The 18086-nt window shown below is 35.0% G+C and overlaps 2 protein-coding genes across 2 annotated transcripts; one reads left to right on the forward strand and one right to left on the reverse strand.

Annotated features, from left to right (window-relative positions):
• The first annotated feature begins 3416 nt into the window (after positions 1-3416).
• On the forward strand, positions 3417-4949 carry LOC105048667 (AT-hook motif nuclear-localized protein 28). Its single transcript, XM_010928058.4, has one exon. It carries the CDS (start codon positions 3721-3723, stop codon positions 4594-4596), a length of 876 nt encoding a protein of 291 aa, XP_010926360.1. The 5' UTR covers positions 3417-3720; the 3' UTR covers positions 4597-4949.
• A 2752-nt stretch (positions 4950-7701) lies between these two features.
• Positions 7702-17397, reverse strand: LOC105048669 (AP-4 complex subunit mu). Its single transcript, XM_010928059.4, has 13 exons — positions 17277-17397; positions 15738-15832; positions 12913-13116; positions 12580-12696; positions 12309-12437; positions 11630-11756; positions 11002-11105; positions 10730-10834; positions 10517-10611; positions 9242-9329; positions 8998-9058; positions 8808-8881; positions 7702-8006 (listed from the first exon to the last, which is right to left on the reverse strand). Exons 1-13 carry the CDS (start codon positions 17332-17334, stop codon positions 7908-7910), a joined length of 1356 nt encoding a protein of 451 aa, XP_010926361.1. The 5' UTR covers positions 17335-17397; the 3' UTR covers positions 7702-7907.
• Positions 17398-18086: the final 689 nt, after the last annotated feature.

Consider the following 18086-nt stretch of genomic DNA (forward strand, 5'->3'; position numbering starts at 1 on the left):
GGAATGCAGCTAGTGTTGGTTTTATGGCCACAACAACCGAAAATAAGACCCATTTGAGATAAATATGGTAATCTCACCATCAATGTAACTCAAGCTCTAATACATCGTTTTACTTTGCAGATGTGAAAGTAAATAATATCCAATCTATGCTATGAAGATTGTGGACCGAATAAAATGGTCTTATATATGAATCATGCTGATGATACCTGGATTTTGTTCCATGGTTTTCCATGATATATGCACTTAATGGTGCACCGCTAAAAATTTTGATCTAAATAATTACAATATAGATAGCTCTCCTCTGCTATTCTATAAACATACAATATATATATATATATATATATATATATATATATATATATATATATATATAATATATATATATATATATATATATATATATATATATAAATTTTTCAAGATTGATACATACTTGTGTGTCATTAAAAGATGATCCATTTGTTTTTTCATCTCAAACCCGTTAAGTTTTTTTTGTACAAGTCTCGAAAGATAAGAAATGAAATGTTGTAGTGAAAATGAAATCTAGAGACTCGTATAATACGGGAAAGGAGTTGGAAATAGAGGATAATGAGATTTATACACAATGTGTGCCTTACAATCTTGCGTCGATTGATGATCTAAATACTACGAGCTTGGTTTAGGATGGATTTGAAGAAGAAAATATTAACTGATTCTTAATTAGTAAGAGATATTTAACATATATATATATTCTATATGAAATATTGTATTATATTAGCATGTTCGTTTCATAGATTTTGCTTCTTATTAGCAATTCAATCATTATTATATTTATTATTTGATAATTTATGTTGACTAATTTTTATTTCTATTTGTGAATGCTATGCGATATCATGCCTTGACGCAGACGATTCGATGATATTGAGTTATAGACTTTTCAGAATAAATCATATTCTGATCAGCCCTGACAGTTGATGCAACCACAATATTTCAAGGCCGATCCTTCATCATTCGCATAACAGGCCGATGCCGGTCCATCTTTATCCACACAGCAGTCTGAGTGACAACGCGATCCTTTTGCTGTTGAGGATATTATTATGGATGAAATACACATCCAGGATAATTTAATAGAAATATTATATACTTATAACTATTAAGATTTAAGTATTAATTTTTATTGATTGATTTGTAATATGTATTAATTTTCATTTTATGTGTCCGTTATGGATGCATCCGGAAGAGCATGGATTAGATGTGGACCACACGGGCTAGAAATATCTAGCATTTAGCTAAGGGTGAGAGGATTGTCATCTAGTGCAACCAGATAGAGCAGCCCATCAATAAGACTGCTAGATTATTGACGAGCTTTTTAGGTACTATTGCACAGAAAGATCAACTATGTCCGTTGAGCTATGCTAAATGGAATGACATACTTCCTATATATAAGCTTGAGTTTCTACGAGTAGTACAGATAAAAAGATAATAATTAATGTTAATTTATTTATAGTCAATTAATTATGCTGTTTAATAATCGAATATCTTTCTTTATTTTAGAGTAAATGTGTACTCTTTTCAGACAGCCATGAATAAGTGCTGAAGTCTCTCAATCAAAAATGAAAAGAATTTAAGGCAATATTGAAGAGGGATTACAAGAGAAAGAGTTTGGTGGAAGATGATGTTGCTCGTGTTTGTCCTCCTGATGTAAATCCTTATCGATAAAGATAGCTTGTTCATTATTAATTCTCCAAGAAGGAATAGATAATTGTATACACTCATCATATATCTTATATTATATTGATTATTAATATAGATTGATCATATATACAAAATATATCATAGCCTTTACTCTATTTTGTAGGCATATTCTGATATTGGTAGAGCTGTACGAATAGCTCTATCTATTCCTCATACATCGGGGTCCAAGAGCTACGCATGATATAAACAAGATGCAGACAAAATTTCGTATGTTTTTTTCAAAATTTTTAGCATATTACAAATTTTTTTAGACTAATTTGATGTATATATAATCCTTATACTTCTTAGTGAAACTGCATATAATGTATCATGTATCATAATACTTGTAAATTTTATTGAAACTCTTAAAGTTTATCAATTAAAATTTATAGATTATATATTTTATAAAATTTATACATTCTATAGATGGATGAGCATATATAGGAGAGAGCCTGGTCAAGTGGAATTCTACAGGATGACTCATGTCCATTACGATGGTCATTTTGTTAGTGATGAGTCAAGAAATATATTTATATGTATTGATAATCATTTGGTACAATGATTTAATAATTTTATTTTTAAATATAAAATTAATATATATTTTTTCTCAACTATTAAAATTTTTATATCTTTATTGTAGGCTCTCGATAATTTCAGCAATTGTAAAATCGATGATGATCATATTTCTATGGATCATTGATAACCCGATGTCCTTTTTTTTTTAAATTTTATAGATTTATTTTGCTTTCTTTTCTTTAGTTATGGTTTGTAATTCATAAAAGTAATAAACAATGCAATCATGACTTTATTATATTATATGGAGTATTTATTATGATTTTATGTTGGTGTTTGAATTTTTTATAAATTTTAGATAGATTAATATATTGATTATGATGTTATATAGAGTGTTTATTATGAGTATGCCGATGTTTGAATTTTTTTATAAATTTTGAATAGACTTATGTATTTTACACAAATTAGTAAATTATTTTTGAATTATTTTTTTTAAATAAAATATTATCGATATTTTAAAGCATTGATAATGGATATAATTGTCAATACTTTAAAATATCGATAAATATCTGGTACAAAATTTTTTGATATTTTTAAACATCAGCAACTCATTAAAACTTATCTACGCTTTTAAAAAGCATCGACTGCTTTGTAGAATTTAGCGATGCACATGAGTATCGGGAGTTGTCGATATTTTGTGAAAACATCGAAAAGATTATTTTTTATTTTTTATTTATCAACATATTTTTGATATTTTTAAAAATATCAAAAATGAATTTTATGATGCTTATATATATTCAGATAGCTGTTATTTACAACGGCAATGATTCAGAATACTGTAGTAACATCAAACTATGAGAACTCTGTTTTGCTGCAAGACGTAAGAAAGCGAAATAATGACCGTCTGGGACCAGCAAGAAAGCACGTTATCATGTATCAGCACTCGGAGGCCGAGCTCCATCTTCTTCTTCTCGTCACAGGATGTGGGCGGCCACGGCGCACCGGTTGCCAGCCTAACCCTCCGCGTGATAAAGAAAACAAGAAACGTGTGGAGAGAAACAGGTGGCTACAAAAGAAAGCCAATCAACGGTCGCTTTGCGGTCGAGAAGCTAAGGGAAAAAAAGACAAGAAAAAAAAAAAAAAACAGTGGGAACCCACCCTTTCCCCCTTTGCAGTTCAAGCTCCTCAAAATATTTACAGAGTAGGAAGAAACCAATGTGAACTAAGAAGACCAAACCCTATCCATCCATCCATACGAACGTATCACTCCAACCATATCTCCCACTCCCAACCAACTCGGCCCCACTCACCCTTCTCAATCTACGGCACCATTACTCCTTTCAATCCTTTCTCTACTTCCTTCCAAAGTACCACACCAAACCAAACCTTCTACCTCTCTACCTTCTTTTCCTGCTGCCTTCTTCTTCTTCTTCCAATAACCCGTTACTCGACAGAATCTATTCCCTGCTTCAAAACTTCAACAACAAAGCTAGGATGGAGTTCTACTCCGAGGAAGTGGATAGTAGGAGCTGTGGAGGGCGCAAGAAACAAAAGACGACGGCCGAAGAGGGAGGGACTAGAGGAGGAGGGAAAGGAGGGGATGGTTCGAGTATCGAGGTCGTCAAGCGGCCGAGAGGCCGGCCGCCGGGGTCCAAGAACAAGCCCAAGCCCCCTGTCGTCATCACCCGCGAGTTCATCGATCCCTCGCCTGCCATGCGGCCCCACGTCCTCGAGATCCCCGCCGGCCACGACGTTGCTGCCGCCCTCGCCGCCTTCTCCCGCCGCCGCTCCCTCGGCATCTGCGTCCTCTCGGCCGTCGGGACTGTCGCCAACGTCACCCTCCGCCAGCCACCCGTATCGGCGGACGGATCCGCCGCCGCCGCCGCCGCCGTGACGTTTCGCGGCCGCTTCGAGATACTCTCCATCTCCGCTACCTTCTTCCCGCCGTCCCTCTCCGTCGCCGCAGGCGGCGGGTTCTCGGTGTCGCTGGCGGGTCCGCAGGGGAGGGTGGTTGGGGGGATGGTAGCTGGGCCGGTGGTGGCGGCGGGGACTGTTGTGGTGGTGGCGGCGGCGTTCGGAGAGCCCAGCTTCCACCGGCTGCCGGTGGAGGATCAGGCGGGTTCAGCCTCCGGCTCGCTCTCCGGCGGCGGCGGAGGTGGCGATGAGGCTGCCGCCCAGGCTCATCAAGATGAGGATGACTACAATGATCATGATGAAGAAGCACAGCATCACTATCATCACCAGTATTATGATCACGATCACAATCATGGATCGTCCGATGGTGTACCGATCTATGGTACTGGTCGCTTCCCTCCCCATATGTGGAATCCCACCTCCCGTTCCCCACATTCACCACCACCACCCTATTGATTCCCTAGGTAATATTTTGTTCCTTCCTATCAAAAGATAATACTACTACTTTGCATTTGGTTTTCATTGTTAGCGAGATTATTATGTAATAAGAAAAGGTTAATGAGGAAATAATTATTCCTCCTTGGGTTCGAGACTTATATGGTGAAGTGGATGAGGACGGATGATGGATTGCAGCCTCTTGGAGTGAGACTTAAGTAATACGAAAGGGAGCAGCCTTAAAAGGTGCATTAGAAAACGGCTAAGAAATGGAATACTTGTTACCATTTCTATCTTCAAGAGAAGAAGAACCTTGTACTTTGAGAACCTGATTTGATCCGGTCTAATGCGCTCTGAAGTCTTGGAAAGCAAAAGTGGTATTGTCTTCTTCTTCCATTTTTTGTTCAAACCGGCTGCTTGTACCATTTAGAATAGACACATCGGAAAGCATCAGACATAAGAATATCCTTCGATCTCCGGGGGGAGGAACTATGCCATCCAAACGGCCGTAAGTCATGTAAAACGTACAACTCAAAACAAGTATTCGGTGTTTGCCAGCAAGGGGAGGCTGGTGTCCTGATGGTATAATCTTTCGGTCACAAAAGGAATTGGCCAAGTGCAATGCACTAGACAGGAGGGACTTTTTTTTTTTTTTTGTTTCTTCTTTCATATGTTTACGGGTGGGGCAAGAGCGCGTGGGAGAACTAGCGGGCAGCAAGACAAGTTGGACTTTATATGGCCTAGCAAAAGTTTATATTTTGTCAAACTGGACTGTTAGCTCAATTCTAAGTTATAGCTAATGAATCAGATTTATTAAGAAAGATGGGTTAACGTTCATAAATCTAGTTGACCCGTGTACGAATTCAAGTCTGGTATACATTTAGGAACACAGTTGGAATCCTTTGATAGACTAGGGTCATAAAAATAATTTATATTTACTGAGTTCAGGTACCTTCTTCTGACAACTACAAATTTCTAAAGTTATTTTTAAGGCTGAGCAAATAATCAAAATTTGTAAAAATTCATCCAATGTAATTCAATAAATATCAGTTTCAATTGATTGAAATACATAAATCGGACAGAATCAGATTGAAATTTATAAAAAATCAATTATTTACGGTTGGATTCGGTTCTTATACTTTTAATCCGTATGAAATCGGATCTAACCAATGTAGTATTTTACAAACTTATTTTCATTTTGAGATGGCATCGTTTAAACTTCAATACTTCATTCTACAATAAATTCTGCCATCCATTTAGATTTATGAAAATTATTGATAGAAGCACACCAATTTAAAACAATTCTAAAGTGAAAGCTTTTACATGTAGATGCTTTCAAATGAGTAAATCTATTTTTTTCTATTTTATTTTATACATATTCAAAAATTAGTCTAAAATTTATAATTTATAAAATTTAATTTTTTTTATATTAAATTAATAAAAAATAAATAAATTTAAATGGATCTATATTGAATTTAAAATTAATATTAGATCAATATTGAAGTTCAAACCAATACAATCCATCCGAACCCGCTATAAACCGTTCATTTCAGTTTTAAATATACATGAAATTGTTCATTTCGATTTCAATCCGATTAGATTCGATCGGATAAAATTTTTCTCACAATCTGATCGGATCCGATCTATGTTGAGCCCTAATTATTCTCGATAAAGCACGTAACTAGAGAGATAAAAATGGATCTCTCACTAACAGACTTTATTATTATCAACTTACAATAGATTTTTGACTTGCTTTCTGGTCTCCACTAAAGTAGAAAGTACAATCTTGCGAAAATGGCCTCTTTGCTCATGTTCTCGGGCTTCAGGCTTCTTTTCTTTTTTTTCTTTTTTTTATACAGACAATGATATCTTTTTTTTATATTTTTGAGAATACACTTGTATTATATGTTTTTTCTTATAAAAAAATTGAACGGTTTCTTTCTTAGGAGAATTATAGGAGGACTAGCAACTTGAATTACTGGTATCTCATAGTTGGAAAGACCATCCAAGATTTGAACTACAGAACCAACACCAAAGTTGTAATCGGTAGGCTAAAACCTCGTCTGCAGGCATATTTTTTTCATTAAAACACATATGACAATGAAATCATATAAATTGTCATGTATACGTGATGATCATTGTGGCGATCCTATATGCTTGATTTTCCTTATCACATTATATAGATGAGGCATATGAGGCCATAATAATTATTTTTTCACTATATGGTCTATCGTACAACAGACTTGCGGCTAATCATGAACAGGTTATGATCCGAATAACCAATTCACATGGGATAATGGAATGAATAAAAATTGAACACAAAAGGAGTTTGACTAATGGCTATAGCATCATCATGCATATATAAAGTAATGCGGATAATTCTAGTTCCATAAATCAACATAATTATAATATTGAAGATTTTCCGGTGAGAAGAAGAACTATTTGAAGTAATTTGTTGACATACATGATCAAAGTTAGTGACACTTCTACATATTAACATTTAGTAGCGATCCCCCATTTTTGTCAGAAGCAGATTACATGATTGATTTATGAGAATGGACATATGGTTAGTGGTTGCGATTATTCAAGTGACAAAATGCTTGGATTAAATGATTTGATCATTACAGATGGATGCCATGAGTTAAATATAACTATATATAGTATTTCATAATTGTAATTTTTTTTATTTAACTAAATTAATAATGCCAATATTTCAACACTTTGTGCGCATGCAAAGTCAATGGTTCTCTAAAAATCCACAAGAAGCAAAGACTTGTATGGCATAGGGTCCGCAAAGATCTCATTAGAATATGATAAGCACAGGTTTAGATGGAGATTTCCAATAATACAAGGCGATTGCAATTTGCAAAGAAAGGCTCGTAGGATGCATGTACGAAGAGTCGAGCTTCAGCCAAAAAGTTCAATTACCACCTGGCTGAGCTAGACCCCTTCGCACTCCTACATGGAACAGCATATTCTGTATACCATAGCCAAGCTTCAGCTTAGCCGATGTAAGTTTCACAAATCGCAGCTGTAAGCGGATTCGATGGTTGTAAATGACCAAAAGTACAGCGTTCCTCAGCATTCTAAGGAGAACAACAGGAGGGTTATCACCAAGACAGAATGTAGAGGGAGATACGCCCATGGCGGCTCAATCCATAATTATTCACAGCTCTTTTTTTTTTTTCTAAAGGTCCAGAAAGGGCTCCCTGTTGTTGACAGATTATTGGAAGCCGTAGTACATGTAACAGAACGAATTGTTCATATCATGCCTTGCTGATAGATTCAACCAAGTGCAAATGATAAACTAAGAGAGGAGAAAAAACAATTTCTCATAAGCGAGCAACATAGGAATTTGCCTGTGTGACATATCTCACCCACCGATATGGATTGTATGTCTTGGATTTCTTGGCTATATGTAGATATCTTACCTGCATTGGGGGAAAACAAAACAAAAATAACATCAGTAATATTTAGGAGTATTTTAAGTAATGCTGGTTGTAGATATTCTTTTAAAAACTAGCAAGCAATAAATCATGATTAGTCTGTTGAGGCAGTAGCAATACATTTAGGTAGAAAACCTAAGGCGGCTCATGATGCTTGATGTGGATGATACCAAAGGAGGATCACAACATGATCATGAAGCCCAAATAAGAGAGTGATACATTGTCCGACCAAGTGTTCTCATGGCAAATTTTTCTGCCAAAGAACCAAATCATGAACATGTCAAGGGTTGCCCAAACTACTATCGGTTACTTGTCCGCTCTACTACAACCTTGCAGCACAGCATCTAATATTACTTGATTATCATCAACGGCTGACCCAACCAGCATCCTCTAAAATTAACCTTCAAATAGGTCACCTACTCAGGCAAGTATAAATTGCAGTTCACAAGTTTATGAAGATAATCTATTAACAGAAAAAAAAAAAAGTTAGTCTATTCTTGGAGTGTTGTGAATAAGTGGTTGGAGTAGCTCTTTTACCTACAAAAGGTCTGCAATCACAACATTTGACATGTTTGCATACAATTAACAGAATGTCTAAAGTGTTTACCTGATATCCAACAATCGAACTTCTTAAATTTCAATGCTCTAGAGTCAAGTGAAGGTTTTATAGGAGAAAAAACAGGAAGAAAAAAACAAGTGTAAATGCTCATTTAGCTTAGCAACTAAGATGATGAAGTCATGAACGAATTAAAAAATGAAGAGATCATAATCAACTGACTGCCTCACCTGAAGCCTTGATGCATTGTACATCGGTATTGTGAAATTCATGTTTACAGGCCCCGCTTCCCTCGTGAGGTTTCCTGTATTACAGAAGGGTGGTTTGTAATGACAGGAGCTAAGACTAACTCAAAGCGAAAATATTACAGAAAACAGAGAAAACTGAGTCAAGACAGGTTCACTGAAATATTGTACATACCATGTGACTCTTGAGAAAATGTGAGCTTTGCACGCAATGTATGTTCAGATCCACCCACAATCTGAAATATTATGGATTATTTTAAACCAGCATGCAGGTGGCGAAGTCATAAGTTAAGAGTAAAAAGTATAATTTCAGACTTTATATAAAATAAGCTCAAAATTTGCAATAGATGCTAAATGATCAAAAGAAACTAATGTCAAAAAATATAAGAAATAAATAAAAGAATAGATACGAGTCTTACCTTCTTTAGACACCATTCAAGCCTCTTCATTCCTTCCTTAAAATCAGTCATCTGTCCAACCGCCCCAGGTTCCAACTCAAAACTAACTCTAAACAAAATTTTCCAAAAGGAAGAATTAATCAAGAGAAAAACATTATAATGTAATTCAAATTCCAGGAAGAATATTTACACTCATATCTTACAGAAGTTTCAATGTCGTGATTAAGAAAATATAATGCAAAACCTTCAACTTTGGTTTAACATCAAATATAGAAGACTCATGATATCAGGGCATCAAGCTCCCATGTGGTGACATAAAAGACTAATAAGGTCTGTTCAGTTGCAATGAGAACAGATCAGAAAACTACCCCTTTTTTTTTGAAAATTCAATTCTCCAGTTGTTTGTTCCACAGAAAAATATAAAATATTTTTTTCTGAGAACTGAACATTCCATTTTCTTCCAAGTACCTTCAGAAAATGAAAAATGAACCAAAGGACATACCAGAGAACTATAATTGGGGTCTCCTTCTTATTTTTATTAAAATTGGAACTTGGATTTTTCCTTTTTCAAGGAAAATATCCTCTTTTCCTTTTCCACAGGTTTCCTTGAAGCTAAACAATCTCTAAAATAAAAGGTAGGGATAATCATGTTTGAAAAATTAGTGGTTTGTACATTTTGGATGCCTTACATACCCAATATATAGAGTTTAAGACAAGATTTCCCATCTTAGTACTGGACCCTGAACCAGTACCATCCTATTTTAATATTGGTACACGGCATGATACAAGACGGGGAAGCATATCAAGAATTGATACGATATGAGACTGCATATCGGTTCGGTACTGATCGGTATAGCAAATCTTGGTTTAAATTTTATATCCCATGAATCTCTCTATCTTATATACTGAAAAATGCTCACAAGGACACACAAATGTTGCAAATCTGTATATGCATCACTTCTAGTCAAAAAATGTGGTTGATGACATCATATAAATCCAAAGTGCACCAAAACCATTTTAATGAAAGTGACCAACCACTAAGGAAAGCCAAGGATGGAATTAGGAAGCAGTTCTCATTTAAAGCACAAAAAAGATAACCATCTTCATTAAAGAGCTCAATACACGCATCTTTAGAAGAGGGTGCAGAGCACGTCTGGTTCCCAGATACCAGAAAAGAAAGCCCCTAAAATCACACAATGTGACACGTGACAAGTGATCATCATAATTGGCAATTCTAGAAGAGGCACCGGTCACAGCATTACACAAGAGTTGCAGAAGCAAGAAAAAAATAATCACCTTGTTGTATAAGTCGGAACTGGCATTTGTACTGCAATCGTATTAGCAGTGACACTTGGAGAGAAATCAGCTCGTATTTTCAGAATGACTTCAGCCTATTTAATCATAAAATAAAATATATCCAGAAATATTGAAGTCAAAACCTATTATGTTAACCATATTTTTTCAAGAGTATGTCATAACAGAAAAAACCTCAGAGAAGCATGTTTTCACCTTTAATGGTCCTGCTTCCTCGATAAGTGCATTAACACGAAAAGGAGGCTTGAACTCCTGAGTCATACGATAGTTCATTACAGAAAATTCTCCATCTGGAGGGATCTATGACCAAGAAAGAAATGTTAAGTTCCTAAATTGGCTGCAAAGATAAAAGAGCATGCATCGAACAGTGTTGTGCCAATTGTGTCAAATCATAAATAGGAAAAGAGTGGTTTCTCAGAATTGAAACTTTTTGCCACAGTCTGCATCTTATGTAGAAATCTACTCACCAATGTCAAAGTTCTGTCTATGTCAAAACTGTCAAGATGCACAGATTCATGGAAATTACAATCATCAAGTATCACAGCCCCTCCTCCAGTCGAACTTCTGTAGTCTGTTGCATAAACGAATTCATTAAAAAAAATGTGTCATACCAGTAAATGGATCATAAATGATTTTGCAATGTCCTTGTAACTGTAAATTAGCAATATGTAAGTTTGCATCTTTCTAAGTTAAATTGGCACAAGTCATTAACAAGCAAAATAAATAAATATTTTTTTTAAAAAAAATACTATTTGGTAATGACACCAGGATCCTATAGCCAAGGTAATTGTATGTTAGCTTTTGAACCAATCAGAAACAATTGTCAGTTTTCAGCGACCAACAAAAAGATCGGCATAGACAATTATTGCCTTTACAGATTTTACTAGCTAGAAGTATCTGCTCTAGTCACAAAATGAATGGTACCATTACGGACTAGCCCGAACAATGGATATTTGTTGAGTCAGTTAAATGATGAAGAATACATGATCGTAGTATCAAACTCATTACTACAAGGAAAAAAGGGAGACATGACTATAATACTTAGAATTTTTAAAAGAAAAAGAACTAGATAAGCATGTAAATTACAGACTATACCAAATACAGAAGCCCCGCTTCTACCAATGCTCAAATCCTCATTAAGAGCCAAACGAATTTCCGGATTTCCACTAAGGTAACTTTTCATTTGAATGGTGCCATCAATCTCAGAGGTGAGTATGTAGCCCTGTTTAGAGAAGCAGAGTATCAGGAAACCTGTTGCTAACTAAAAGGACACGTTAGAGGTGCCAACAAGGCAAAAGAAAAAAAAAAAAACTGATGTAATATGACATTCCATATAATAGTAAGAAATTTTTTAACAAGAATAGACAGGAGTAACCAGAAAAAAAATGAAAGACTGGTATTAAGCATTCAACAACATTAGAACAGAGTATTTAAAAAATCAACATGATCTTGACTAATTTTGCATTAAATCAATAACCAAATGAAGTTAAAATTGCAAGTCTACTTACTTGAACGAGCCTAACAAATTGGAAGATAGCAATAAAAAATCATAGAAGAAAAACCGTAGTAAGATATTTAACATAAATAAATCAAAAATTAACTGGCTGTCAAAATACACCACATGAACGTCTACATTGGCAATATAATAATTAACATCTTCATTACATGCACATCACTTCATCAATAATGACTTGTATCCAAGGAACTTTTAAACTATTTGCATTCAAAGAAAAAATTAACCAAATTGCACAAAATAAAATACATATTTACTCACACTAGAGCTGAATGTCACACTTATTTTCTCAATAATATCAACAAATATTTCCTCCCTCTTCTTACCACCAGGCTCATTGGCTACAACAGATTTGGTAACAGCTGTACCTGGCATCCGTTTGGTGCCTTGCTGCAATACCAAATATCAAATGTTAATCACTATATCAAATAAAACAGCTGCACAAGGAAGATGTCATTAGCATACAAAGCTTCTCCTAAAAGAGATGGATTGTCCAATAGTAGTGCGAAATGACAAGATAAGCAAATGATACCATAAACATGGCAGCAGGGCCAAGAGGTGGCATACGTGCAGCATCAACCATTATTGGTTCATTAAACACATACGACTTCAAAACCTCTGTAGATGTTGTTTGTGGATATCCAAAGTCCTAAAAATAGGATTAAATACAAATTAAATGCCACCAGAAATAAATCACTATTAGATTAGTTATCACTTTTAACCATCATAAAATCTCAAGGTCAAAGACTAGCAAAAAAATAACAACTTAATAAGTCTTGTAGAATCAGAAATTGAGAAACAAATATAATGCATTGACAAAGCAATTAATATTTTTATGCCAAACATAATAGCACAAAATACTTACAATGACTTCATCAAGCAATTCATACACAAGTACAAAATTTTTTCGTAATGAATCTTCATTAAGAACTCCAAGGTAGTCCTTAATGACGCGCGCAATCCTTTGTAAAAGCTCCAAAACAAGTGATGGTGAAACATTAACCCTTGCAGTTGCCACAATAAACAATCCAGCAACCTTCACATGAATGTAGTTAACACCATCCACGTTCTATCAACAAAAGCAAAAGAAATGAATTGTAAGACTTCATGATGAAAAGACGAGGAAATTTACTGCTAGATGACATCAGAAAGTAAATGTGCAAAATGTCAAGATATAATTGATGGAAAGACATGTGCACAACAGAACAAGTCCAGCATAATGCAAGATAATTTATGCATGATATAATGCAACCAAGGATTAAATGAAAAATGGACAGCTAAACATACTAAATTGCACTACTGAGCATAGAGTTAGACTTCAACAGCAACACCTTTCAGTTTAATTAACAAAGAAAAAGAAAACCCTTCTTATGGACTCAGATTCCATAACTGTGTTGGGTGCACTTTCAACTTTAACTCCTTGGACTGAAGCAGACTTGGATATTTTTCAACTGGACTTTCAATGCAGTTAGTATCTTCCTTCCTCTGTATATGTAAACTAATTCAAATACGAAAGAAGATAACCAAAACCCAAGTGACCAACATGAAAGCAAACAGCTGATAAAGTGCGAAGCAGCATCAAACTACAAAAATGACATGCCTGATCTTCATAGTCATTATAATCGAAAACTTTTTTAATGAAATCCAGATCAGTGACAGAGTGCCCTCCCCATCCCATCCCCCAAAACAATACACAAACAGAGATAAATGGATGTGCAAACATACACAAACAAATAGAGCAAGAAAAACTGTATTTGCCACAAAGCTGAAGCAATTTTTATAAACAACACCAGCACATATAGAAGATACAAAATCTCAAGCTACAACGGGAAGGTGCTGCCTAAATGATTCATATACCGAGGGGCAACCTCATGTGCTGCTTAGATTCCAGAGAGTAAGTCTAACTGCTCTTTGTGAGTCTTTTCTGCGCTAGACGGAAAGAAGTTGAAACATACAGTGTAGTGCTCCATGTGCAGGGAGTATACAATATTCTGGCCCCACTTATTGCTGTCCTTCATCTAAAAGTTGAAGTTATTGCATGGCTTGAACTGAACTGCACAACCTGTTGTTCCATCACAAGATTCACAATTAATGGCTCCCTTTTTCCCCAAAGTATTGTATTGAACAGTTAGGTGCCTATATGGAACCATAGCACTTTGGGAAAATCTAAGTCAGCAGCTCCACATGAACAGTTAAAAGTTTCCTTCTTATTTTGTTTGGGGTTGGTTTTGGGGGGTGCAGGGCACTTTAAATGCTGTCTGAAAGGTGGGATTTCTGCCCTCAACAAGCCTGGTATGAGAAGAAGTACCTTGTCACATTTGTCCCTTTGTTCAAGGGCATATGTCTTCATTATTTCAATAGTGTAAACTCTGCATGAATAATTCTGATCAATAAAACAACATCTCAAAAGTCAGAAGCTTGTGGGCAAATTTGTGGCTGAAGAAAAAGCATGAATTCTACTGTAGAGGGATGTGTCACAGCCCAGAACTCGGATGTGGTACAGCTAAGTGTAGTATATTTTTTGACTTTATTTTTTGATTTTTTATTTTTTGCTCAGTTTCTTGAAAAAGGTCTCTTAATTCAAATATTGTTAATTGTTGATTTAATATTTTCATAATTCCCCATCATGTATGCTAGCACTCACACAAATTTGAAAAAGTTTGGTATAACTTATGATGACCATTATTTCTTTGTAAAGGAGATTAGTTCACATCCAAGAAGGTCAATTATGTGAGATGGTGTTGATCTGCCTCAAATAAGTCTATCAAAGTGATAGCTCCACTTTAATGGCTACACTGACAACATTATCCATCTGTCACAAAACTTACATTTCAAGAAAATAGCAAACAAAATGTTACCCAAGTTTCACTTTAACAGGAAGGACTGTGCCACCTACCAGCATTTTACTATTGACGACTGCATCTTTCAAAAGGTCATATTCTCATCCTCTGGATGAATAAGAAGAAGTATTCTAAGTTTTCAACATTTAAGTTGAATATCAAACTATATGAAAAAGAAGCGCATATTTTCACTCTCATTTGCTGCTTGAGAAATCTATCTACCATGCTCCATTTTTCTCATTCAAATAAACAAGCAATTACCAGAAACAATATGTTACTCACAAATGAGGATAACACATATACAATTGTCATTCCCGCCACGATCCTAACAATTCTAGGAGATATGACTCCAAATAATTATTTTCAACTTCAAATTGGCAGCCTTCATGGCATATTGCAGCATTGTTTATGATCACATGACCATTATGATTACTAAGAACTCTTTGTGGTTGGTACTATCAGGAGAAAAAATTTCAGTCATTCCCTTGAAAGTTGAATGACCAAATATAGACAAGATGCATCTCTATCATTGTTATTTTAACAAGATAAGTAACGAAAATAATAGCATAAGATTTTCACCTGATTGGTGTAGAAACTAATTGAGCCATAGATCAGGTAAGTGACCTATTAAAAGTGGTATTTTCTAAATAATATAAGTGGTGAGGACAAGATAGAATATCACAGTAATTCGTACATTGCCAAACAGGTATTAAACTTCATGAGGACAAGTTACTTCATCTTCAGCTGTTGATTTGGCAGGCTAAGCTTGTAAACTCTTCTGAAAGATTTATACTAGTATTTTAAACAAAGATATAGAGCTGTCAATTAACTTGCAAATGCAAATACCTACAAAGACAGGTGGTGCCTCCTCTCCTTCATCCCCTTTCCAGAACTTCACTTTACGAAAAAATATCTCTGCACTTCCTTTCTGCACTTCACCCCGATCTGCATCATTAAAATAAAGGAATATTTGATTTCATATCCAAAATGATTTCAAGCCTAGCTTAGACCTATGATCCTGAACAAAAAAACCACAAATTTCAAAGAAGTAACTTCAAATGGTTAAACGTTAGAGACAAGAAGAAAGACCAGTAGCTGATTGGCAAGTTTTTATCAGAGTTCCATGGCTAACGAACACATTACTTTTATTATAAATAGTAGCACGCTTGTTTGAAAACTGCAAGTGATCATTTTTTTTTTCTACAGATATAATGGCCCATTTAAGAGAACATCTCAAAGATACTAAAAGAGAAACCTAAAAATTCTTGCATCAATGAAAATAGCTGCTTCAAAGGATACCAACCATTAGAGATTTAAAAATTTTGTATGAGGAAGCACATAATCTAAAGATATCTCTACAAAAATATATGCACATAATCTATATGTTTTCAGGGAGCATCATCTCAAAATCAAAAATGAAGCAAGCCTTGAGTAAGCTTTTCAAACACGGATGGAACATCCTTGTCTAGTAAAAAAGGTTCACACACTTCAAGCTTTCTCAAAATCCTTCTCTGATTTTTTTTTCCTTGATGGAGCACCATATACAGCTAAAACTGCACAACAAAATATACTACAGAACACATTTTTGTTCAGTATTTGCCATTCAAATTTCAACAAAAAATGCAATTGACATGATCCACATATTCATATTTCATGGTATAACTCTCGCTACAGAAAGGAGAAGGGTTCATGACCAGTCCTGCAGCAAAGCAGGAAAAGCATCAAAATATATACACTATGCGGGAACAAAAAAACAAGACTTGGAAATAATTATATAGCATTAGCCAACAAAAAGGTCAGGTTCACGATCAATCTCACTGCGTAGCAGAGAATAGATCAAAACTCGAATACTTATTCAGGGCAAAGGTGGCATGGGCAATACTCTGAAATATAACTACCGAAAGGAGTTGTTTTTATGATCAATGTTGTGATATTGAAGAAAAAAGGCTTGAAAATACCGCTATTCCAACTGATTTACAAGGGAACAAACAGCAATTCGGGCACCAGGAGACAATTCTAGCTACAAAAAGCAGCCGAGATCATGATCAATCCCACAAAAATGCAGTGAAAAAGACATCAATTCCAGACATTATAGGACAAATTACAATTGGGATATCGATTAAAGAACCAATATAACTACAGTATTGATATCTAGTTATTCGGTGAAAAGGATCCCGTGGGACATGGATCAGATTCGAATCCATCAAAGGCCAATTCAGGATAGCAAAGAAGGTATCCAGATATTCTGAAGCCCATGCTAGCCCACGGACACCATCGCCATCACGCCGATCTAATGTTAGGGTTTTGATTCACCGAAGAAGGGCGATTCGTGATGGGATCCAGGGAGTAAACTGGAAAGGAGAGAGAAGGGGAGGGAGAGAGCGCATACAGTCACGGAAGACGATGTTGTCGCCTCGCTGCGACAGAACGAAGAACTGCGAGATCATCGCTTCTTTGCTTGGAAGCCCGGAAGGAGAATTGGGGTGGGGGGGGGGTGGGGAAGAGGGAAGTCAGGGGACTCAGGGGAGAGAGAGAGAAGCAAACGGACGACGCTACTAGCCGGCTACGAGCCGTTCTAGCCGGATTTTCGGACCACGTGCGGTGCACGTGAAGGAAATTGATAATAGTAAAATATTTCCAAGGAATAATAGCTAGATAAAATAAAAATGTAAAATTATTAAATTATTGACATATAAAAAAAATTACTAAATAAGATATAATTCCTGAGAAGGTGATGTTCTTTTATTGAAAATGATGTTTCAGCCTACCACTTTGTTGGAAAGTGCCAATCTAAAAGAAAAAATGATATCTAAAACCGATATAAGGTTTTTATTTTGCTAAAATATTTTTTTTTTATTTTTTCATATCTAAAATCTCATTTGGTTTGTAGGAAGTGGAGAGAAGAGTGAATGAAAAAAGTTCCTTCTATAAAAAGATATTTTTTATATTTTATAAAAAATAAAAATTTATAAAAAATATAAATTTTAAAATTTTTTATGAAATAAAAATTAATTATTTTTTTCAAAAATATACTTTTAAGATTTACGATTAAAATTTTATAAAATATTAATAAATTATTAAGATAAAATAATAAAAAATGATATATACCAAGATCTTCATTTTCTCCTTCTTACAAAATTAATATAATATAATATTAATATTATCCTAATATTTATATTAATATAATATAATATTTATT

The sequence above is a fragment of the Elaeis guineensis genome, chromosome 7 (genome assembly GCF_000442705.2).
Source record: "Elaeis guineensis isolate ETL-2024a chromosome 7, EG11, whole genome shotgun sequence".
In the NCBI taxonomy this organism is placed as follows: Eukaryota; Viridiplantae; Streptophyta; class Magnoliopsida; order Arecales; family Arecaceae; genus Elaeis; species Elaeis guineensis.

What these genes read in the sequence shown, in the direction of transcription:
- LOC105048669 (XM_010928059.4), bottom strand. Translation starts at nt 17,334, where the DNA reads ATGATCTCGCAGTTCTTCGTTCTGTCGCAGCGAGGCGACAACATCGTC. An exon ending in TAGACAGAACTTTGACATTG is followed by an intron (nt 10,835 to 11,001) that starts GTGAGTAGATTT and finishes TCTTGGTCATAG; the next exon opens with ATCCCTCCAGATGGAGAATT. An exon ending in ATTTTCTCAAGAGTCACATG is followed by an intron (nt 8,882 to 8,997) that starts GTATGTACAATA and finishes TCTGTAATACAG; the next exon opens with GAAACCTCACGAGGGAAGCG.
- LOC105048667 (XM_010928058.4), top strand. Translation starts at nt 3,721, where the DNA reads ATGGAGTTCTACTCCGAGGAAGTGGATAGTAGGAGCTGTGGAGGGCGC.